Source organism: Podarcis melisellensis (genome assembly GCF_964234715.1).
Source record: "Podarcis melisellensis genome assembly, chromosome: 12".
Taxonomy (NCBI): Eukaryota; Metazoa; Chordata; class Lepidosauria; order Squamata; family Lacertidae; genus Podarcis; species Podarcis melisellensis.
Genome location: NC_138544.1, coordinates 57546021 through 57570242, shown reverse-complemented (window position 1 = coordinate 57570242; position 24222 = coordinate 57546021). Strand labels below are relative to the sequence as shown.

At 47.2% G+C, this 24222-nt stretch overlaps 2 protein-coding genes across 2 annotated transcripts in view; one reads left to right on the top strand and one right to left on the bottom strand.

Annotated features, from left to right (window-relative positions):
- Positions 1-8685: 8685 nt before the first annotated feature.
- NDUFA4 (NDUFA4 mitochondrial complex associated) lies at positions 8686-20523 on the bottom strand. Its single transcript, XM_081882778.1, has 4 exons — positions 20408-20523; positions 16005-16093; positions 12241-12301; positions 8686-8930 (listed from the first exon to the last, which is right to left on the bottom strand). The coding sequence occupies exons 1-4, from the start codon at positions 20447-20449 to the stop codon at positions 8874-8876; spliced, it is 249 nt and encodes an 82-aa protein (XP_081738904.1). The 5' UTR covers positions 20450-20523; the 3' UTR covers positions 8686-8873.
- A 359-nt stretch (positions 20524-20882) lies between these two features.
- The window catches only part of SDHAF4 (succinate dehydrogenase complex assembly factor 4), an 8503-nt gene continuing 5163 nt past the window's right edge, over positions 20883-24222 (top strand). The window contains exon 1 of the mRNA XM_081882773.1: positions 20883-21019. Coding sequence (XP_081738899.1) covers positions 20971-21019 — 49 coding nt within the window. The 5' untranslated portion in view covers positions 20883-20970. The remainder of the gene's footprint in view (positions 21020-24222) is intronic.

Below are 24222 nucleotides of genomic sequence, written 5' to 3'. Positions count from 1 at the left end.
TTTTCAGGGTGTGCAAAAGAAAGGAAAACCCAGTTTGTGCTGTGAGATATAATGGCTGCTGGAAGGTGGGGGAGAAAGGTGAATGTTGCTTGGTTCTGAACATGGCGACCTCACCAGGAAGTGTGGAGAGCAGGGGACGTCCAGTGCAGAATCTCGGTGGCTTCTTTCTGCCTCCTGCTCCGCTTTACCTTGCCAAGCAAAGCCAACCCTCCATATCCATCATTTCCTGCAGGGATGAGGAACCTGTCTCCCTCCATGTGTTGCTGAAATTAAAACTTCTGCCAGCTCTGACCATTGGCCATGCTGGCTGCTAGGAGTTGGGAGTCCAACATCACTGGTGGGGAGGAAGGGGCAGGTTCTCACCACCGGCTTAACTGGCCCTCGATTTGCTTGTGAACATTTTTGTTTGTGTTAAGGAGGAGGGTCTTCTCAGAAAACGCCCTCCTTCAAATCCTCCAGATTGGCCTTCCTGTTACTGTACTTTAGGAAATACGAACTTTCCAGTCTTTTCTGTACATGCAGTCTGGCTGGGCATCTAGCAAGTGCCGCAAGCCAGAACGCCGTTCGGTCATCCTTCCATCAGCAGAACCGTGCTACCTGTAGCCAGCTAGATCTGTGACCATTAAACAGGCTTACCTGTGCTGGATGGCTCGCTCCTCCGAGCTCTGCAGGTATGTGTGTGTCTTGACTAGACAGAAGGACTGCTTGCTCTCAAGTCAGTGGTCAGCGTGATGCTGGGGCTAATGGGAATTGGGGTCCAAAATATCTGGAGTGCACCAGATTGGCCCAGGCTTTTTTGGAGTTGATTCTCAGTGCTGGTGTCTGTTTGAGAAACCTCCCTTCTTCTGGGGCTGCAGTGAGGGACCCATGGCACTGTTTGCTGCTGGGCTTAGCACCCAGACTACAGTCATACCTTAAGTTACAGATGCTTCAGGTTGCGTCTTTTCGGGTTACAGACCTGCCGAAACCCGGAAGTACCGGAACGGGTTACTTCTGGGTTTTGGCAGTCACACATGCGCAGAAGCACTAAATTGTGGTTTGCGCAGAAGCGCCGAATTGCAACCCGTGCATGCACGGACAAGGCGCTGTGGGTTGCGAACGTGCCTCCCGCACGGATCACGTTCGCAACCCGAGTGTCCACTGTATTGGCCATTCTAGTTGGGGCTGATGGGTTTTTGTGTGTGTGTGTGTGTGTGTGTGTGTGTGTGTGTGTGTGGCTGGCTTCTCTCCACCCCTTTCCCTCCTTTCTATAGAGGCTGCAACTCAAGACTAAATACTCCTAGCTGAAGCATCTTGCTGCTTCTGCCAGTTGTGCCTGGAGATCTTCAAACATCTGCCCTTGTAGTGAAGAGGTCTCTTGTGACACAGGAAAACCGTTCCTACAAGCTGCCACCACTACTTTTCCTTTCTGCTCCTCCCACTCCTTCGTATCTTGTTCCGCAAACACCTCGGAACTTCCTCGTTTTGCATCCCAGCCGATCCTTTAACGCACAGCTTTCCAAACTGTGTGTCATGACACGTTAGCGTGTCGGCTGCAGTGTATAGGTGTGTCTTGTGAAAGCTCCCTGCTCTCCTCCCGGGGGCGGAAAGAGGTTAGTTTAACCTTCGGTTTGCTAGTAAAACTAAATGACTGTGTCGTGAAATGCCTCAAAAGTGTGTCGCCAACATGAAAAGTTTGGAAAGCTCTGCTTTAGTGGCCAGAGTGCTTCATACTTAAATCAGGTGGGCCGCTTGTGTAACGTTAGTCCCCGCTGATTTTATATTCTGACCTGAACCTGCTGTTCTGCCCTTAGCTAAACACCCAGTTCCAGTTGTTTTGGTCTTTGCCTGGCGGCTGTGCATGGGGAGAAGATACAATGCTATGTTGAGCACTATGTAAGCCGTTCGTCAGAGTTGACCCAAGCCAGAATTGGCTCTGCGACATCAAGCCCTGGTGCTGGCGCAGCTCAGACTAACGCCTCTTAAAAGAAGAATGTCCCCTTCTCTTCATAGGGTGGGAACCAGTATTTCGCTTTGAGCCCCATCCATGTAAAAATGGGAACAGAAGAGCCTGGCTGCAGGTTCAGGCCAGAGGACCATCCAGTCCAGCAAGCAGATGCCCCAGTGGGAAGCCTGCAGAGAAGGACCTGGGTGCAACAGGAATTCTTCCCCCCTTGCGATCTGGGGTAGCTCAGTTGGTAGAACAGGAGAGACTTAATCTAAGGGTCATGGGCAGGAAATAGGGGGGTGGACTAGATGACCCTTGCGGTCCCTTCCAGCTCTGATTCTGCGATCTGCAGCAGCTGGTATTCAGAGGCACCCTCAGTTAAGGGGAAGCATAGCTGTGGTGAGTGACAGCCGTTGCGTTGCCTTGTCCTGCCATTTGTTCCTGCTGCCGCGAGTTGATTGCAACTCTTCTCTAGAGTCCAGGCCAGGCATAGGCAAACTTGGTCTTCCAGATGTTTTGGGACTAACTCCCATCATCCCTAGCTAACAGGTCCGTATAGTTAAAGCAATGGTTTTCCCAGTAGTGATGTATGGAAGAGAGAGCTGGACCATAAAGAAGGCTGATCGCCGAAGAATGGATGCTTTTGAATTCTGGTGCTGGAGGAGACTCTTGAGAGTCCCATGGACTGCAAGAAGATCAAACCTCTCCATTCTGAAGGAAATCAGCCCTGAGCGCTCACTGGAAGGACAGATCCTGAAGCTGAGGCTCCAGTACTTTGGCCACCTCATGAGAAGAGAAGACTCCCTGGAAAAGACCTGATGTTGGGAAAGATGGAGGGCACAAGGAGAAGGGGACGATAGAGGACGAGATGGTGGGACAGTGTTCTGGAAGCTACCAGCATGAGTTTGACCAAACTGCGGGAGGCAGTGGAAGACAGGAGGGCCTGACATGCTCTGGTCCATGGGGTCACAAAGAGTCGGACACAACAACAACAACATACAGGGCCAGTGGTCAGGGATGATGGGAATTGTAGTCTCAAAACATCTGGAGGGCCAAGCTTGCCTATGCCTGGTCTAGGCAAACCGATGGACCCTAACCCTTTATGGGTGAAAGCAGTAATCTCAAAATATTTATTTTATTCCGGGTTCCATATGATTTGTGAAGGAAAATGCCAGGTTTTTGGAGCACTTAGACTAAGGGTATACATTATGAGAGACACCTTGTTACTTATGTCCACCCAGCAGCGGTTTTGGAAAAGTTCCTATTGCCCTTCTCATAATTTTGCTCTGAAAAAGAGCAGATGTGATCCACCACCACTCCAGATATCTTTAAAGCCTTCCGTTCCCAGTAGCTTGGACCCAAGCTGACCACGAAAGCAGAATTTGCTGGTGCAATCTACCTTGAGTTTGGCCAAAACATATCAACTTGCAGATCCCTCCCTCAAGAGTTTTAAAAAGAGGAGATTCCCCATTAACAGGGGTGGAGACCCTGAGTGGCCTTTCAGAGTTTGCTGGACTATTAATTCCCACCACCCCTGGCCTTTAGCCATGTTGGTTTCTGGGGCTACCGAGAGTTGGAGTACTACAAAATCTGGAGGAGCTCAGGTGTCCCTGTCCAGACCCCAACCCTGAGCTGTTAAAACCTTACCCATTTCTAACAGAGCAGGCTTCTGGACTTTCATGAGTGTTAAAAATGTTAGACCAGACTGTTTTGCTCCATCCATCCACAGTGTTAAATTAGATTTGCCCTATACTGTGATTCATTTAAAAGTGCAGGAAAAGCTCCACCAGTGGTGTTGATGCTGTGAATCTCAACTTACAGGCTAGATCAGTGTTTTTCAACCTTTTTTGGGCAAAGGCACACTTGTTTCATGAAAAAAATCACGAGGCACACCACCATTAGAAAATGTTAAAAAATTTAACTCTGTGCCTATATTGACTATATATAAAGTAATTCTCTTGAATAGGAATCAAATAAACACAAAGAAAGTATTTTATAATTACTTTATTATGAAATAGTAAGTAAACAGAAATATGAAAAATTATAAATCTTTCGAATTTTTCAATTTTTCCCACGGCACACCAGGCAACATCTCGCGGCACACTAGTGTGCCGCGGAACAGTGGTTGAAAAAGACTGGGCTAGATGGCCTGAGTTTGTCTCACGGCTGTGTTTTCAGTGTTTTCGTCTCTGGGACTCTCCTTTCAGAAATGGGTCCCTAAATACATTATTTTTAACCATATACCTGCATGGTTAGTATTGCCGCTACAGTAACCTGTTTTCTATCAGGCCACGACTCTCTTAGAGCGTGGTGCAAGATGGCAGGATCGATCCCAGTACGAGACAGCTTGCATATTCCTGTATTGCAAGGGGTTGGACTAGAACAGGGTTTCTCAAACTTGGGTCTCCAGCTCTTTTTGGACTGCAACTCCCATCATCCCTAGCTAGTCAGGGATGATGGGGATTGTAGTCCAAAAACTGTTGGGAGACCCAAGTTTGGGAAACCTTGGCTAGATGATCCACAGGGTCCATTCTATCAAGGCATTTCTTGGATTCTGTGACCCAGTGGTGTGCCCAGTAATCCGGTGACCTTTTCCAGATGAGCAAATGGGCATAAATTGAAGATCGCCTTCGTAATACCGGGATTAAATGTGCTAAAACTGGGGTGGGAAACCTTTCGCTTTCCAGATGTTGTTGGGCCACAACTCTCCACCCAACCCCTGATCAATGGGGCTGTTGGGAGTCCAACAGCATTTGGACCCACCCCTTCAGCAAAAGTAGCTGCTCCAAATCTACTCGAAATTCACCTGCCTTGAAGATTGCGACTCCCCACTTGTCCACCCAAGCAGGTAAAGAATGCAGACTTCCACGTTGATGGCTTTTTCCTTTTTTAAAAAAATAATTAAATATTGGGACCGACTTGAAAACCTTACAGCGCACAACCCCTATCCATGTTTACTCAGAAGGAAGTCCGGCCGAATTCAGTGGGACTTACTCCCAGGTGAGAGGGTTTAAAATTGCCACCTCAATCTCAACACCTTTGTTTCATGGGATAGGATGAAGCAGAACCTGTAAAGGTAAAGGGACCCCTGACCATTAGGTCCAGTCGTGGCCGACTCTGGGGTTGTGGCGCTCATCTTGCTTTATTGGCTGAGGGAGCCGACGTACAGCTTCCGGGTCATGTGTCCAGCATGACTAAGCTGCTTCTGGTGAACCAGAGCAGTGCACGGAAATTTCCTTCCCTTCCCGCTGGAGTGGTACCTATTTATCTACTTGCATTTTGATGTGCTTTCGAACTGCTAGGTTGGTAGGAGCAGGGACTGAGCAACGGGAGCTCGCCCCATTGCAGGGATTTGAACCGCCGACCTTCCGATCGGCAAGCCCTAGGCTCCTAATTGGCGGTCGCTCAGGTGCAGAGCATCTGTTGTCCGTGCAGCAGGTCCCAATTTCGAATCCTGTACGGCATCTCTGGGAGAGAGCCTGGTCTTAAATCTCCAGTCAAGGTAGACAACGCTGGTATAAGCTTTCTAGAGGTTCCTGTATTTAAAACCATGGGGGGGGAAAAGGTAGGTTTTGTGGACATCCATGGTTAATCCAAGGTTAAAAGTGTTACGAGGCTTCAAGGCTGGAGTGTTTTAAGTTTGATTTCCTCTGGGCGGTTTGAGAATCCCTGCCCATTTTAAGAAAAATAGTTCTACTTGAGTAGGTTTAAAAATGAAGTTGCAGCTGCAAAGTATTAGCCCGCCCTGGAAAGAAAAAAAATACCCTGATAATGTAACTAGATTTTATTGTGCAGAAAGGCTTATACCCACTGTAAGGGAGATAAATGAACATTTTGCCAGCTACAAACGATGGGAGTGACATGGAGCTTGGCAGTTTGCTTGGAGGATAAATGGAAGCATTTTGCAGATGTCAATATGATGATGCAAAATTCCTAACCTTTAAGAAAAACAAGGGGTGAGTTTTAAGATTGCAGTCAGAAAACTTAACTGTATTTAATAATCGCTACGATACCGGTAGAGAGCTAATGAGACAGAGAGAGAGAAAGCAACTAAATAAATCTGAAAAACTGATAGTTGGAAAATATATTAATATAGATCTATTATTTCAAATACAATTATAGTTGGGATAGCGGCATAGATCTGTTACTTAGAGATGTAAATGTTTTGAATAAGAGAGCAGATGTACTGAATATATTTGTTTGACGGAGCAGAGGAGAATAATGTGCTCATAACAGTGAACTTTTTTGTTCCGTTTGTAAACTAGGGAAGATTTTAAGATGTTTATCAGCAATAAACATTTTTAGTAGATCTAACGGCTTTGCAACTTTTACAAAGTTTGTCTGGTACTTTGAGGGGCATGCTATTCTTGAGAGAAACACGTTATACACCCGCATTTCAAAGATAAGGAGGATAACCGTAATGCCTGCTACCACTTGACCGAATTCAGTGGCAGGCCGTTCCAGAGGCAAAAGCAGGCCGAGCAAAACACCTGGAGGGCACCAGGTTGGCAAAGGCCGATCTCTCTCTACCGCTGATGTCAGAGTCAAACAGGTGACCCAGTTTCTGCTTCACTCCTTTCACTACCCTACTGTTAATGTAGAAGTAGCTTCTCCCAAGAGATCTCTTGCAGGTACCACGCTTACGAAATCCAATTTTGCTGTCGGTATATGAACGACTGGGGCAAGGGGACCAAAATTCCCGTGCTTTGCTGAGGTTGGGAAATGGGCTGGGCTTATAGCTCTTCAGGCTTCAACTAGGATTTTCCGTGGTCGACTTTGAAGAAAATCAGCGCTAGAGAAAAGAAGCACTCAGCATTTGCACTTGCTGTGCATAATTTCAGTTATCAAAAAAAAGCAGTGGTCCCGTTACTGGATTAGCCTGCTCTGGTGTGACTTGGCTCCTGTATGGTCAACAATCTACTACGGGATGTGCTGTTTTCAGGTGGAGAGCCACATTCCCATTCCAGACAACTTTCCAGGGGCCACATTCCTGTGGCTGGCAGTTCCAGAGGCAAAAGCGGGCCAGGCACAGAGGTGAGCATTTTACCTTGGTACAGGAAGGTTGCCGTTTCAGACCATCCCTCTCCATCGTCGATTTAGGCAAGCATGGGGCACTCTCGGAGCTCAAGGGCAAATTCCAGCCAGGCTAAAACACTCGAGGTGGTAGAAAGGTAGGGCTGGTGAGGGGTGAAGAAGAGGAGGCATGTTTTTTTGGGGGGGGGAGTCCTGAGACCCAGAAAGAGAGAGCTGGAGGACTGCATTTGAACCCCCTCACCCCAATGCTCGAGCGCTCCAGCCCCCAAACAGGCTGCCCCTCTCTCAACTAAGCAACAACAGGCAAAAATGCCCCTAACAAAAATGTAAAAATGAAATGAGCAGCAGCATTCATGGACTTTCTTCTTTCCACATTTTAAAATTATTTTCTAGGTGGTTTGAGTAGAAATTGTGTTTCCCAAATCCCCTTGGCAAAAGAGCGTTTGTAAAAAAAAAGACACTCCTTTTAAATCCTGGTTGACGGGTCAAAAATTTAGGAGGAATGTTAAAGCGCAAGATCTGAAGGAGCGTCTCTACCCCCATCGTTCTGCCCGGACACTGAGGTGCAGCTCTGAGGGCCTTCTGGCGGTTCCCTCAATTTCTGTGTATCAGTTCCTGAGAATTGCAAGTGCTGTTGTGCTCAGATTCTGCTTGCGATTTGTACACAGGCAACTGTGAGAACAGGATGCTGAACTTGGGCCAATGGCTTGACCCAGTGGGCTTTTCTTACGTTACAAAGGAAGAATCTTTTAACATAGCACTTAAATAAGTGCAGCAAGTTTCAGAAAGTCCGATAATGCACTCCCAAATCAGAAATTCTGAAACCATTCCAGCACCGTGTCATTTTACTTTTCCTCTGCATCTCTTATCTGAACTATTTACTGGCAGTTTCTGCGAGTATCTTTTTTTCCTATTTATTTTTATTTTGTAACCATTTCTCCCTTTCTGAGGAAGGAACAAAAACATTTAAAGTTCTCAGTGTCCCTGACTTAAGATTCCCACACCTCAGCTCTACCTACCAAGCGCTCACTGGCTTATAAATAATTAAAATATAATAATAATAATAATTTTTTATTATTTTATGCCTTTCCACTGTAGTGAGACCAGAAGAGGACCATTTCATTGTTGGACTGGCAAAAGCTTAAGCGTCATGAACTTGCTATTCAGACACAAGGATTTTGTTTTAGTCATTTACTTTTATTTTTGATCACTTGATACCACAGCTCTTTCAAAAATGGCAAAGGCTACAATCTCACCTACATGGGAGGAAGCCCCACTGAATTCAGTAGGACTTACTTCCAAGTAGACACTGGGTGCAGTGATGCTACAAGGCAGCTACTTAAGCTTTCTCCTTCCCTCTCCTTCCTTCTGCAACATAAAAGATGTTATACCCCAATCAATTTATACCCCAAACAATTCTCTTAAGTCTAGGCTGAAGATCAGCAAAAGTATCAGAATTCTGCTATTTTCCAACATAAGCTACACTTGAAATATGGCTTTCCTTGCTCTTTAGTAAATGCATTTCAGAAAAAAAGAACATGAGAGTGCTTATTTTTAACTGAGGATTTCACATCAGTCAAGGCTGACAGCTTTTTATTTTTAGGCAGTGGCGTACGGCTACAAGCCACAAATATTTATGATAAATTATTTCAACTCTGCCCTCCCATCGAACTCACGCAGCTGCCCGTGTCAGGATACTCTTGCGCCGCAAAAAGAGAAAAGTGTTAAGATTTCAAGCTTTAGGTTTTATTAGGGTCCCAACAAGCTCTGTCGCAAAACATGATTTAAGTGCGTTGTGCAATCAGTTTTAACATTTCCTGGATGATTTAAGCGTATGAGTTGTGCGGATGGCTTCTGGAAGACCTAAACCACTTCATCTTGTGCAGCTTGTAGAGGGGAGAACGTTTGCTCTTCAGAAATCTGGGCGATCCTTTTTCAGCTTGTCGTAGTCCACGTTCACCGCATAGAACTGGAAGAGGGAAGCACAGATGTTAGGATGAAAATCCTATCCGTACAAAGGGTTACCTTCTGCTTGGACTACTGCCATGCGCTCTACGTAGGGGCTACCTTTGAAGGTGACTCGGAAACTACAATTAATCCAGAGTGCGGCAGCTAGACTGGTAACTGAAGTGGCCGCCGAGACCATATAACACTGGTCCTGAAACACTGGCTCCCAGTACATTTCCAAGCACAATTCAAAGTGTTGGTGCTGACCTTTCAAGCCCTAAATGGCCCAGTATACCTGAAGGAGCGTCTCCACCCCCATCGTTCAGCCCAGACACTGAGGTCCAGCTCCAAGGGCCTTCTGGCGGTTCCCTCCCTGTGAGAAGTGAGGTTACAGGGAACCAGGCAGAGGGCCTTCTTGGTGGTGGCGCCCGCCCTGTGGAATGCCCTCCCATCAGATGTCAAGGAGATAAAGAACAACACAACTTTTAGAAGACATCTGAAGGCAGCCCTGTATCAGGAATGTTTGACATTGTTTTTTATATTTTGCTGGGAGCCACCCATAGCAGCTGGGGAAATCCAGCCAGATGGACAGGGTATAAGTAATAAAAGTATTGTTATTGATTTAACTAAGATAAAAGTTATGAACGAAGCGCACAAGCAAGAAGTAGTGTGTGCAGCACTTCATGTTTTACTGGAAAACCTTAGATCACTATTACTTGGAAGGTAAGGCCTTGGGGGAACAGTCCCCCCTTGGGTCCACTCCTTGGCTATAAATAGGAGATCTGACTTACGACTTCAGCACTGCCGTTACAGAGTGACAGCGCCACCAAAATTTCACCACTGCAACCAGCTGTTTCATTTCCACTTACCTTGGATCCCAAACGCCTTGCGAGTCAAACGTTTTGGCTCCTGAATGTCGCAAACCCGGAAGTGAGTGTTCCAGTTTGCGAACCTTCTTTGGAACCCAAATGTCTGACGCAATGTCTGTGGCTTCTGATTGGCTGCAGCAGCTTCCTGCAGCCAATCGGAAGCGGCCCCTTGGTTTCTGAACATTTTGGAAGTCAAATGGACTTCCAGAGCGGATTCCGAGGTACCACTGTATTTGAAAGACAGGTCACTGAGTATATAAACACTGAAGCCCAAAGGAAGCTTCTGTTTTTCTTTAGGTCTCAGTCGTTTGAGAGCTGTAGATCACAAAATGGTGAAAGAAGATTTTGTGAAAACCTAGAACGCAACACTCCGTTTTAGGCTATTTTATTTCAGAGGACTCAAGAAAGGCTTAATTCTCCTCTGGATTGCATCAAAAGTTTTTGAACTCCCAGAACAAGCCTTTAAACCTTTTAGCAGCTCAAGTTGTACCCAAATGGTGACATTATGCAAGACTAAGCACCTCATTTTCATTGTCTCTCCTTACTTACTGCACCTGGCTCTCCCCTGAAAATCTGCTGGGGTTGTGAAGTAGCCCAGAATGCAAGCCTTAAGTTTCATAGTTTTGCAGAATAAATAGTAATCTCCTCTGACAGTAAGAGGTCAGAAATGTACACGATCTTAGTTGCCCTGTTCTCCAGATTGCAGACAATCTGGACACATGCCAGGACTTTTGGATCACTCACTATATTAGGATAAGCTGAAGTTACAGGGCTGGCAGCCACCTTAACCAACTAAATTTGCAGCATATTACGCGTTTTAAGCAAATCTGTATACATCTGCATATGAATAAAAGTTTAAGAAACAGATTGGTGTTTAAATAATGCATGCCACTGTTGTTGAAGGGACCCCTTTAACAAAGCCATTTCCCCTTCTCACTCAAAGGTGAGACTTACCACCTGCAGGTGATAAAGCCTTTTATGGTTAATTGGTTTTTAAATTAAATCAGGAGCACCTGCTTAAATATTTATCAGCTAAACGTTGCATCCTTATTCAGAATGCACCAACACATCATCACAAGTGAGATTTATTTTCCAGGCTGCTGGTTGCCTTTCCTGGATCTCTGAGTAACGTTTACATTGCAAGAGTTTGTACGTTTTGTTTAGAACGCAACACTAAGCATCTCAAGTTATTTAAAGAACCGGTTCTCAAAGTGTTCTCATTTTCACATGCCTCTGGCCTCTTTTAGCAACACAGCCGGACAACGGCTTTTATACAAAGCCTAATATGGGAGAAACAGAGCTTTCTGCTCTCTTTGGCAGACAAGAGCTGGGATGCCTTAAATATCACACAGTTGTGCAAGGGCAGGCAGAAGTATTTTCAGAGCTGAACTGCAAGAAACTGGGTAAGTGCCTATGAGCCCTAAACAGGCAGTTAATATCACAATTCTTCTGTTGCACACACACTGAAATTATTCCCCATTGATTGAGTAGGAGGAAAAGATCTCTAATCATTCAACTTGAATGGGCTTAAAAGCAATTTTGCAGGCAGAATCACGGGTCAATGGCAGCAACTCAGGGATTTATCATGCAGAGTTGAGAAGATTGAACCGGAGGGGAGAGTGAAGAATCACAGAAGGGACCCGAGGGTCATCTAGTTCAACCCCCTGAAATGCTGTAATCACACATTATTATTATTAACTGCCTTTCATCCCTGAAGAACCATAGTTTAGAGGTCCTGGGCCCTAAGGAAGTCAGACTATCCTCCACCAGGGCCTTCTCAGTGATAGCTCTAAGCTGGTGGAATGCTCTGTCCCATGAGACCAGGGCAGGATTTAACTTCCGTCGGGCCTGTAAGACAGAGCTATTCCGCCTGGCCTTTAATCTGAATTCAGCCTGATCTTTTATTTCCCTTCCCATCCCTTCCCCTTTTATGAATTTTATCGGCTCTGAGACCCCACAGCTAATTCTCCCCTCGCTGGCCCAAGTAGGACCAATTCAGCCAGCTAGCCCTGGGGATTATCTAATGCTTATTTTCCCTAAATTGATTTTTGAATTTTACTGTTATTCATGTTTTTACACTGTATTTTATGCTGCTTTTATAATTGTTTTAAATTTGTTGTCAGACGCCCTGAGCCCGGTTTTTGAACCGGGAAGGGTGGGGTATAAATAAAAAACTATCATCATCATCCACAGATCTCAAGGAGGTTCACTGGTGTATATAAAATGTCACCAAGAAAAAATGGTGCCTCAACATTTTGTTGTGGCAACCATAACCTAGGTTTAAGGCGCTATTTGGTGATTAGCTTAAATATCTGAGTTGGATTTCTACTCCCATCATTCCTAATCAGTGGATGGGGCTGATGGGACTTTGAGTCCATCAACCTCTGCTGGACACCAGACACCCCATTCCTGGCCTATGGGATAGCCAGCACTATAACCCTAGTTAGGTATTTTGTACCATACCTTGTACTGGTCATTGGGTCCCAGCTTGTTCCAAGGCTCCGGGTTGTTCTTTCTGTCCCAACTAGGCAGAGAAACGTGACAAGAGGCAGACAGCAGTCAGTACATCTTTATAAGAAGGAGAAAAACCTACAGCATAAAGCATAACCGCTCTACCCAACTGTTGGCACAAGGTTCTCACCAATTTAATGATCATGGCCTCCTCAATGCCACCAGAAGCGCACACTTCTTTTATAATGTGGGATGTAAAAAAAAAGCCCACCGTATCACAAGTATTAGTAAAACTCCTTTAAGGTAAAGGCAAAGGGACCCCTGAGCATTAGGTCCAGTCGTGGCCGACTCTGGGGTTGCGGCACTCATTTCGCTTTATTGGCCGAGGGAGCTGGCGTACAGCTTCCGGGTCATGTGGCCAGCATGACTAAGCCGCTTCTGGCGAACCAGAGCAGCGCACGGAAACGCAGTTTATCTTCCCGCTGGAGCGGTACCTATTTATCTACTTGCACTTTGAGGTGCTTTTGAACTGCTAGGTTGGCAGGAGCAGGGACCGAGCAACGGGAGCTCACCCTGTCACTGGGATTTGAACCGCCGACCTTCTGATCGGCAAGTCCTAGACTCTGTGGTTTAACCCACAGCGCCACCCGCATCCCTCCTTAACTGGCTTTAAAGCACCACGAAGCCACCATGTCAAAAGTTCCATTACAGTCATACCTCAGGTTACAGACACTTCAGGTTGCGGGTTTTCGGGATACGGACGCGCCGAAACCCGGAAGTACCGGAACGGGTTACTTCCGGGTTTCGGCGCTCGCACATGTGCAGAAATGCTAAATCGCTCTTTGTGCATGCGCAGAAGCCCCAAATTGCAAACTGCGCATGTGCAGACGCAGCACTGCGGGTTGCGAACGTGCTTCCCGCACGGATCATGTTCGCAACCCGAGCGTCTACTGTATCTTGATATACCACATATGAACATGTACAACTGATGAAGCCCAGGAGGCGAAACAAGGCATTATTCCGGAAATCCTTGTCAAGATTCTGTGGAACTGTAATAAGTTCCCATTTCCATTTTATGAACATACAAAGACATACAGAAACTAGCAGATATTTGGACTCTATGAATGAACTGATCTATTGGGACTTCTGTTTACATTGTCGTACTTTATATGTTGATTATGTGCAAGAGAAGTATTTGATACTGTGATAAAATACAGAAGGGAATTATGTGAATGCACAGCCGGTTCCGTTTTGGTGTGTTTGGCAACCCAATCCTACACTTCTGGGACGCGGGTAGCGCTGTGGGTTAAACCACTGAGCCTCTCGGGCTTGCCGATCGGAAGGTCGGCGCTTCGCATCCACGTGACAGTGCTGAGCTCCCGTTGTTCGGTCCCAGCTCCTGCCAACCTAGCAGTTCGAAAGCATGCCAGTGCAAGTAGATAAATAGGTCCCACTGTGGCAGGAAGGTAAACGGTGTTTCTGTGCGCTCTGGTTTCCGTCACGGTGTCCCGTTGCGCCAAAAGCGGTTTCGTCATGCAGCCACATGACCCAGAAAGCTGTCTGTGGACAAACGCCGGCTCCCTCGCGTGAAAGCAAGATGAGCACCACAACCCCATAGTTGCCTTTGACTGGGCTTAACCATCCAGGGGTCCTTTACCTTTTACCTACACTTTCTCCATGGCAGGCTCCTGCTAGTCTTTGTGCTTTCTGCACACACAGTTAATTGGCTTTACAGTCATACCTCAGGTTACAGAAACATCACGGTGTGTGTTTTCGGGTTGCCCACTGTGCCGAACCCGGAAGTACCATAACATGCGCAGAAACACCAAATCGCAACCTGTGTGTGCGCACACACAGCGCTGCAGGTTGTGAACGCTGTGGGTTGCGAATGTGTCTCCCGCACAGATCATGTTCGCAACTCAAGCATCCACTGTACTCTCTTCCAAAATACCTTTTAGCTATGCTGTACTGCTCATTGCAATGCCTCGGATACAACTCAGCTGAGGAATGGCAATGCTATTATGGCCTCGGCCCAGTATACCTGAAGGAGCATCTCCACCCCCATCGTTCTGCCCGGATGCTGAGGTCCAGCGCCGAGAGCCTTCTGGCGGTTCCCTCCCTGTGAGAAGCGAGGTTACAGGGAACCAGGCAGAGGGCCTTCTCGGTGGTGGCGCCCGCCCTGTGGTACGCCCTCCCAGCAGATGTCAAAGAGAACAACAACTACCTGACATTCAGAAGACATCTTAAGGCAGCCCTGTTCAGGGAAGTTTTTAATGTGTGATATTTTAGTGTATTTTTGGTCTTCGTTGGAAGGCGCCCAGAGTGGCTGGGGAAACCCAGCCAGATGGACGGGGTATAAATAAATTATTATTATTATTATTATTATTATTATTATTATTATTATTATTATTGATTTTCTTGCTCTAAAGCTAAGAAGCTGATGCTAATGTTTTGCTGTGGTTTTACAATTGGTTGGAAGCCGCCCAGAATGGCTGGGGCAACCCAGTCAGATGGGAGCCATATAAATTTGATTATTATACTACCTCTGCAGCACAGCATGCCATATTTTATTCCGGTGGTGCTTTAAGATGGCAACACTTAAAAGAGTGGCAAAAGGTCTGCAACCAAGAAGCTTGGAAGGGTAGTCATCAGCCTGACCCTGCCATGCCACCAATCCCTGCCGCTGGGTTCCAAGATGCTTTTCGGTGGCAGTGTCGCTTCTGAAGGAAGCAGGCTCCCATCCACTTAGGTAATTTTGAGTAAAGTAAAGCAGTGTGCAGCTGCCACAGATAGGAGTCAAGCTTAGGTCCCCTTCAAAAGCGCTGCCTCGTATTCATCCGTGAAGGACACCTGGGGCGAGCACGTGACGTGGTTTTGTGGGGGTGGCAATTGTCAGCACCGTGCCAAGGGCTCTCCCCAAAGCAACTACAGTGGTGCCTCGCAAGATGAAATTAATCCATTCCGCGAGTCTCTTCGTCTTGCGGTTTTTCGTCTTGCGAAGCACGGCTATTAATGGCTTAGCGGCTTTAAGAAAAAGGAAACAAACTCGCAAGACGTTTCGTCTTGCGAAGCAAGCCCATAGGGAAATTCGTCTTGCGGAACGACAAAAAATGGAAAACTCTTTCGTCTTGCGAGGTACCACTGTACTGTATAGTGGATGCTTGGGTTGTGAACGTGATCTGTGCGGGATGCACGTTCGCAACCCGCAGGATTTGCAACCTGCAGCAGCGCATCTGCACACATGTGGGTTGCAATTCGGCGCTTCTGCGCAGTCCCCGAAACCCAGAACTAACCTGTTCTGGTACTTCTGGGTTTCGGTGGGTACGTAACCTGAAAAAACGCAACCCGAAGCGTCTGTTAACCCAAGGTATGACTGTACTCTATTCCGAACTTAAAAATGGAAAGCGTAATGCTGGTGGTCAACAAAAGAGGTTTAAAGACCGTCTCAAGGCAAATCTTTAAAAATGTAGTATAAACACTGACAACTGGGAAACACTGGCCAGTGAGTGCTCCAACTGGAGAACAGCCTTTACCAAAGGTGTCATGGGCTTTGAAGACACTTGAACTCAGGACGCAAGGGAGAAGCATGCTAAGAGGAAGGCAAGCTTGGCAAACCCTCACCGTGATCAACTCCCACCCGGACACCTATGTGGAAGGACGTGTGGATCCAGAATTGGCCTCCACAGTCACTTACGGACTCACTGTTAAAACCGTGTTTAGGGAAGACAATCATACTCGGCTACGAGGGATCGCCGAAGTAAGAAAGGCTGACTTACCAGACATCAGGATTGCGAAGAGCAAGGCGCATGACGTAGAGGCCCGCACCGGTCCCTCCAATTCCAATAAAGATGAACAGAGGAATCAACTGTGATAAACAGAATGTTTCGTGATCAAAAGCGGAAGTTGAATACCAGGGTAAGTCGCCATCGCATGTTTGAACCGAAGGGGAATGTGTCAGACCCCAAAGCAGGTAACCTGATGTCCTTAAAGGGATGAGGATATGGAAGGGAAAGAACAGGGAGGAGATATGTGCAAAGGAAAAGTTGTCACTGGTAGGGGCACAAATTCAAAACCACCTATGTCCATGTTTTCTGTCCAAGAATCATAGAATCATAGAGTTGGAAGAGACCACAAGGGCCATCGAGTCCAACTCCCTGCCAAGCAGAAAACACCATCAGAGCACTCCTGACATATGGTTGTCAAGCCTCTGCTTAAAGCAGTGTTTCCCAACCGGTGTTCCGCGGCACACTACTGTGCCGTCAGACATTGGCTGGTGTGCCGTGGGAGGGAGGCGGGCGAGTCGGGCGGTGAGAGGCGGCGGCGGCGAGGATCCGCGTCGAGCCGGGGGCGGCTCCGCGGTGGTGGTGCCGAGCGGCGGGGCAGCGCGTGCAAAAGGGAGGAGCGCGAGACAGCGGAGGAGGAGGAGGCCGGCATGTCCGGGCAGCAGCAGCAACAACAGCAGCAGCAACTCCCGGTGACGGCTCCTCAAGCCCCGCCGCCGCCCCCTCCTCCGCCCGCTATCGCCGCCACCACCACAACAGCCGCCGCCGCCTCAGTTGCCGCCGTCCCTCAGTCCCTCGCTCTGCTGCCTCCTCCCACCCCCAAAGCTTGGAGGTTCCCCGGCAAGGGGGAGGGAAAAAACTTTCACTTTCGTGCGTCCCTCCCGGCGTGACGCTGCGCGCTGACGTCACGGGGCGGGGCTTTAATGGTGGTGTGCCGTGAGATTTTTTTTCAGTAAACAGGTGTGCCGTTGCCCAAAAAAGTTTGGGAAACACTGGCTTAAAGACCTCCAAAGAAGGAGACTCCACCACACTCCTTGGCAGCCAATTCCACTGTCAAACAGCTCTTACTGTCAGGAAGTTCTTCCTAATGTTTAGGTGGAATCTTCTTTCTTGTAGTTTGGAACCATTGCTCCGTGTCCGCTTCTCTGGAGCAGCAGAAAACAACCTTTCTCCCTCCTCTATGTGACATCCTTCGATATATTTGAACATGGCTATCATATCACCCCTTAACCTCCTCTTCTCCAGGCTAAGCATGCCCGCTCCCTTAGCCGTTCCTCATAAGGCATCGTTTCCAGGCCTTTGACCATTTTGGTTGCCCTCCTCTGGACACGTTCCAGTTTGTCAGTGTCCTTCTTGAACTGTGGTGCCAAGATACCGTGGCCCCATCAGGATGACCTCCCATGACAAAGTGTGGGTGGGAGAGGTCAACTATGAATCACACCTCCACACTCAAGCAACCCTTTGGGCAGACAACATGCCTCTTCAGTCTGCTCCCAGGTGGTTAACTGTTTTTTAAGTCTCCCGTCGCAATTTTTATTTACGAGAGAATTTCTAACCTGCCTTTCTTCCAAAGAGGTTAACCTGGGGAGGTTACATTAGAACAAAACGCAAGAGAATAAAAGCAGTTCAACACAGCTTGTACAAAACAGATAAAAGCATAGCACACCCTCATGAACCACCTGGGCTCTCATCTGCGGCAGAAACAAAATTCCTATTACCTGCCTGCCCCCCAAAAAAATCCCAGGCAAAGAGGTTCGTTTTCACAGGGTATCAATGCAGATGTTGTTGAAAGCCATCGCCATCAGCATAGCCAATGGTCAGAGATGATGGGAGTTGGACCAACAACATGTGGAAGGAACCAAGTTGGTGATGGCTGACACAAACCTCTTTGCTGGGTCTCTTTTGGCAGCGGGAGCTAGCAAAATTAAGGAAGTGTTGGTAGAAACACAGTGCTGCTGGCAAACCTGCCTGAGAAAGTGGTCTGCACAGGCATTTTAAGAGCTCAAAGGAGTTAACATCACAGAGGCCAAGAGAAGGGGAGGAAGCAGCTCCCAGGCTCTGCAAGGCCCAGAAAGCTAAATTATCCTTCTCTTACCAAGAGAAATCCCATCTTTTCTAAAGTACCTTTGGAGGAGGGTGGGGACATTGCCCTAAAAAGTTTTGCATCCTAACCCTTTAGACTAAAACAATACAAGCCTATTCACTCATTTATCTGTGCCTATTATTTATTGACAAGTTTTATATTTCTTATTGTATGCTATGTTTACCTCTCCACCCACTGCAGAGAGGAAGGGCGGTTTAGTTGCCGTTGCTTTAAAATAAACAAAATTTGTTGCAACCTGCTTTGGTCTTTCTAGCATAACTAAAAAAGAAAACAGAATTCTGTTGCCATCTGGGGTCGTCTCCCCCCCCCTTGCATACCTAAAATAATTGGATTTGTTGCAATCTGTTTCCTTTCCTCCCGTAATTAAAAGCAAAGGAGAATTTGTGGCAATCTGGGTTTCCCTCCCCACCCCCTTTGCATACCTAAAAATAAAACAAGAGAGGATTTGTTGCAATCTGCTTTCTTTCCTGGAGTAATTAAAAGCAAATGAGAATTTGTTGCAATCTGGGGTTTGTTTGGTTTTGTGTTCCTTTGCAACAAATCCTTTTTTTTTAAGGTATGCAATCTGTTTAGGTATGCAATTAAAAAGGCAAAGGGGAATTTCTTGCAATGTGGGAGTTTATTTTTTGTTTTGTTTTCCTTTGCATACCTAAAAAAAGGAATTTCTTGCAATCTGTGGGGTTTCTTTGTTTTCCTTTCCATACCTAAAAAAGAGAATTTCTTGCAATCTGTGGGGTTTCTTTGTTTTCCTTTGCATACCTAAAAAAGAGAATTTCTTGCAATCTGTGGGGTTTCTTTGTTTTCCTTTGCATACCTAAAAAAAGAGGATTTCTTGCAATCTATGAGGTTTCTTTCTTTTTGTTTTCCTTTGCATACCTAAAAAAGAGAATTTCTTGCAATCTGTGGGGTTTCTTTCTTTTTGTTTTCCTTTGCATACCTAAAAAAGAGAATTTCTTGCAATCTGTGGGGTTTCTTTCTTTTTGTTTTCCTTTGCATACCTAAAAAGGAGAATTTCTTGCAATCTGTGGGGTTTCTTTCTTTTTGTTTTCCTTTGCATACCTAAAAAAGAGAATTTCTTGCAATCTGTGGGGTTTCTTTCTTTTTGTTTTCCTTTGCATACCTAAAAAAAGAGGATTTCCTGCAATCTATGAGGTTTCTTTCTTTTTGTTTTCCTTTGCATACCTAAAAAAGAGAATTTCTTGCAATCTATGAGGTCTCTTTCTTTTTGTTTTCCTTTGCATACCTAAAAAAAGAGGATTTCCTGCAATCTATGAGGTTTCTTTCTTTTTGTTTTCCTTTGCATACCTAAAAAAGAGGATTTCTTGCAATCTATGAGGTTTCTTTCTTTTTGTTTTCCTTTGCATACCTAAAAAAGAGAATTTCTTGCAATCTGTGGGGTTTCTTTCTTTTTGTTTTCCTTTGCATACCTAAAAAAGAGAATTTCTTGCAATCTGTGGGGTTTCTTTCTTTTTGTTTTCCTTTGCATACCTAAAAAGGAGAATTTCTTGCAATCTGTGGGGTTTCTTTCTTTTTGTTTTCCTTTGCATACCTAAAAAAGAGAATTTCTTGCAATCTGTGGGGTTTCTTTCTTTTTGTTTTCCTTTGCATACCTAAAAAAAGAGGATTTCCTGCAATCTATGAGGTTTCTTTCTTTTTGTTTTCCTTTGCATACCTAAAAAAGAGAATTTCTTGCAATCTATGAGGTCTCTTTCTTTTTGTTTTCCTTTGCATACCTAAAAAAAGAGGATTTCCTGCAATCTATGAGGTTTCTTTCTTTTTGTTTTCCTTTGCATACCTAAAAAAGAGGATTTCCTGCAATCTATGAGGTTTCTTTCTTTTTGTTTTCCTTTGCATACCTAAAAAAGAGAATTTCTTGCAATCTGTGGGGTTTCTTTCTTTTTGTTTTCCTTTGCATACCTAAAAAAAAGAGGATTTCCTGCAATCTATGAGGTCTCTTTCTTTTTGTTTTCCTTTGCATACCTAAAAAAAAGAGGATTTCCTGCAATCTATGAGGTCTCTTTCTTTTTGTTTTCCTTTGCATAGCGTTAAAAGAAAGGGGGGGGGAATGAGGATTTCTTGCCATCTTGTGCCTCGCCATCTTCCCCGCGCGAGGAACAAAAATTGGAAATAAAAGAGAAGAATGCAATAAAAAGGGCAGAGGAGGCGGCGGCGGCGGCTCGGGGCGCAGAATACGACTGGGCTCCCCCCTCCCCCCCCTATAGCGCTCCCTTCGCCTCAGGAAACAAACCCCTCCCCTCCCCCCCCCGCCTATACCGCTCCCTCGGGGACTCACGCTCGGGTGCTTCTTCGCGTGGGTGAGCATGAGGCGGAACATGGCGGCGTCGAAGGAGGAGCTGCAGCGACAAGACCCCCGACCGTCCCTTTTTTACCTTCTGCCTCAGCGGCCGCCTGACGAGCGCCCAATGTCACTCGAGGACCCCGCTCGAGGACCCCTCTCGGGCTGCCCCGCGAACCGCCTGCCGGGAAAGGAAGCGCTTTGCCGCCCCGAGCGACGCGCTCCGAAGTAAACCAGCCGGTAAAAAAATGCCCAGCCGGCCGCCCGGCTCGAATAAATCGATCCCTGCCCCCCCTTTCGCGTCGCAAGGAATGCAGGCAGTTGGGTAGACAGCTACAAAAAAAAAAAAAGGAGCGGAGAGAAGGCAGGCGGCGGCTCGCCGCTAGGGGTCGCCGGACTACAACTCCCGCCGCGGCGGGACGGGGACCGGGCGCGCCCCCGACTATGACGTCGAAAAGGGGCGGAGCGGAGGCGGAGCTTCCCTCCCGAGTCCCGCCCCCCCTTCCCCGCTCGCTCGCTCCCAGGCTGGGACTGCTGCTGCCGCTGCTCGTGCCGCCGAAATGGCCCTGAGGCTGCCGCTCCAGCTGGGCCGCTCCTCCCTTGACTCCAGTAAGCCGGACCCAGCCACGCAAGCCCGGCGCCTCGGCCCAGCTAGGCCTCGCCTGGGGGACGTTGCGTGAGCCGCCAAGGGGGTGGAGGACTCCAACTCCCATCAGGCCCCGCGGGAGGAGCCTATGGCGAGGCATGCTGGGAATTGGAGTCCGGGGGGCGGGGAGGAGGTGGACAAGATGGCGCCCTCCGAAGGCTTTCGCCGGGCGCCGGCTCCCGTCAGCCCCCGCGGCTGGTTCCCGGGGGGTGATGGGAGTTGTAGTGCAACGGCAGCTCCAGCCTTTCTCAAGCTGTGGGTCCCCAGATGTTGTTGAACTACAACTCCCATCAACCTTGCTAGCAGGGCTAGAGCTCAGGGATGATGGGAGTTGTAGTCCAACAACATCTGGGGACCCAAAAGTTGAGAACCACCGCTAGCCTCTGCTCATCCCTCCCAGTTTTGAAGTGGGGTGCTTTTGGGGGGTGGAAACTGGTTTGAACTGGGCTGCAAAAATGGTGATAGGCCTACATATTTCTGCCAAGCCTGTCTTGGTCTGTTTTCTGTACTGATGTTCTATTGGATGTGCTGATGGAGGATGGATGGCGGCTAACAGATTGAGGTTGAATCCTGACAAGACAGAAGGACTGTTTTGGGGGGCACAGGAGGTGGGCAGGTGTGGGGGACTCCCTGGTCCTGGATGGGGTCACTGTGCCCCTGAAGGACCAGGTGCGCAGCCTGGGAGTCATTTTGGACTCACAGCTCTCCATGGAGGCGCAGGTCAAGTCCGTGTCCAGGGCAGCTGTTTACCAGCTCCATCTGGTACGTAGGCCCTCCCTGCCCGCAGATTGCCTTGCCAAAGTGGTGCATGCTCTGGTTATCTCCCGCTTGGACTACTGCAATGCGCTCTATGTGGGGCTACCTTTGAAGGTGATCCAGGAACTACAACTAATCCAGAATGCGGCAGCTCGACTGGTGACTGGGAGCGGCCACCAAGACCACATAACACCGGTCTTGAAAGACCTACATTGGCTCCCAGTACGTTTCCAAGCATAATTCAAATTGTTGGTGCTGACCTTTAAAGCTCTAAACAGCCTCGGTCCAGTATACCTGAAGGAGCGTCTCCACCCCCATCATTCTGCCAGGACGCTGAGGTTCAGTGCCAAGGGCTGTCTGGCGGTTCCCTCCCTGCGAGAAGCCAAGTTACAGGGAACCAGGCAGAGGGCCTTCTCGGTGGTGGCACCTGCCCTGTAGAACGTCCTCCCACCAGATGTCAAAGAACAACTACCAAACTTTCAGAAGACATCTGAAGGCAGCCCTGTTTAGGGAAGCTTTCAATGTTTAATAGGTTATTGTATTTTAATGTTTGGTTGGAAGCAGCCCAGAGTGGTTGGGGAAACTACTACTGGTAATAATGATAATTTATTTTGGGTTTGGGCTGTTTCAGCATGCCCCCAAGCTTAAAACAGTGGTGTTTCCCACCCACTTCTTGTTATAAATTGCCTCGTTTATTATAGCTGTTTGGTTGCCGCTTTGCTAGGACATCCCCTTGAATAGGACGATAAAACACAAATGCCCCTGAGATCCTGCTCGGTCAACAACAGCACCCCTTGCATTCTGTGTGGGAACTGTTGGAAAACAATGTTTTCCCCAGGTGCTCATGAAGCGAAGGGGAAATCTGCACCCATTTTTTAAAAATGTGACATGGGTGCAGTTTGTTAAAAGCGCAAGGCAGCGGACAGGATCCAAATAATGACAGCTCAGCTCGGGAGATATATGACAATTTCAGAGTCATGTAAATTTCAAATCCAGACCTGCAGCAGCCTTTTGACCAACAGCATCCAAATTAACAGGAATTCTGAGGAAATTCAGAATAGCTGCCCCTCTTTAGCAAGCTGTCCTTATAGCGGTAACGCCTCTGTTCTCAAGAAAGTACTTGGCTATTTTTGTTCCGCGTTGCATAAGTTTGGCTGTACAAGCAGCTCTCCTTTTTGTAACTTCCTGTAATTGCATATCTATGGTCACCGACTGTAGATATGCTCTCCTTTATACTCTCTTCTTGGTGAACCCAGCTGGGTCATAAAATGTGAAATCCAGTGGTGTTTTCCCACTCTTTCTGTGCACTCTTAGGACTGGAGTGCTGATGGTCTATTCAGGTTGGTGACTGTGCATGTGATATCAGGCAGTAGCTGCTTTATTCCATATTATTATTATTATTATTATTATTATTATTATTACTAATTTCCACATTCATTCATTCATGATAAAAGGGCTCATGGGCTAAAGCTGGGCTTCGACTCAATCTCAAACATCTCTCTTTAAAGTGCCCTAAGTAGGTAAGGATAAGGGACGCGGGTGGCACTGTGGGTTAAACCACAGAGTCTAGGACTTGCCGATCAGAAGGTCGGCGGTTCAAATCCCCGCGACGGGCTGAGCTCCCGTTGCTCGGTCCCTGCTCCTGCCAACCTAGCAGTTCAAAAGCACACCAGTGCAAGTAGATAAATAGGTACCGCTCCAGTGGGAAGGTAAACGGCGTTTCCGTGCGCTGCTCTGGTTCGCCAGAAGCGGCTTAGTCATGCTGGCCACATGACCCGGAAGCTGTACGCCGGCTCCCTCGGCCAATAAAGCGAGATGAGTGCTGCAACCCCAGAGTCGGCCACGACTGGACCTAATGGTCAGGGGTCCCTTTACCTTTACCTTTACGTAGGTAAGACACTCCCTGAGACTTTGGATATCTGCTACCAGTTGGAATAGATGGGTTGTGCTAGCTGAGGCTGATGGGCAGGGCAGCATCTCCTGGAGGGCACTAGGTTGGCAAAGGCTGGAACAGATCATCCTGGGACAGGTGGACCCAATGGTCAGCTCCCTATGCTCTCAGTTTTCAGGCAGGAAAAAAAAATCTGAATTTTGCTTTGAAACAATTTCTGTTAAATGGTTTTCATAAGCCGTATTATGTTTAAACAACTACTGTATTTTTCGCTCTATAAGACGCACCTAGTTTTTGGAGGAGGAAAACAAGAAAAAAAAATATTCTGAATCTCAGAAGCCAGAACAGCAAGAGGGATCGCTGTGCAGTGAAAGCAGCAATCCCTCTTGCTGTTCTGGCTTCTGGGATAGCTGCGCAGCCTGCATTCGCTCCTTAAGACGCACACACATTTCCCCTTACTTTTTAGGAGGGAAATATGATATATGAACGAAGGGTGGTATACAAATTTAGAAAATAATA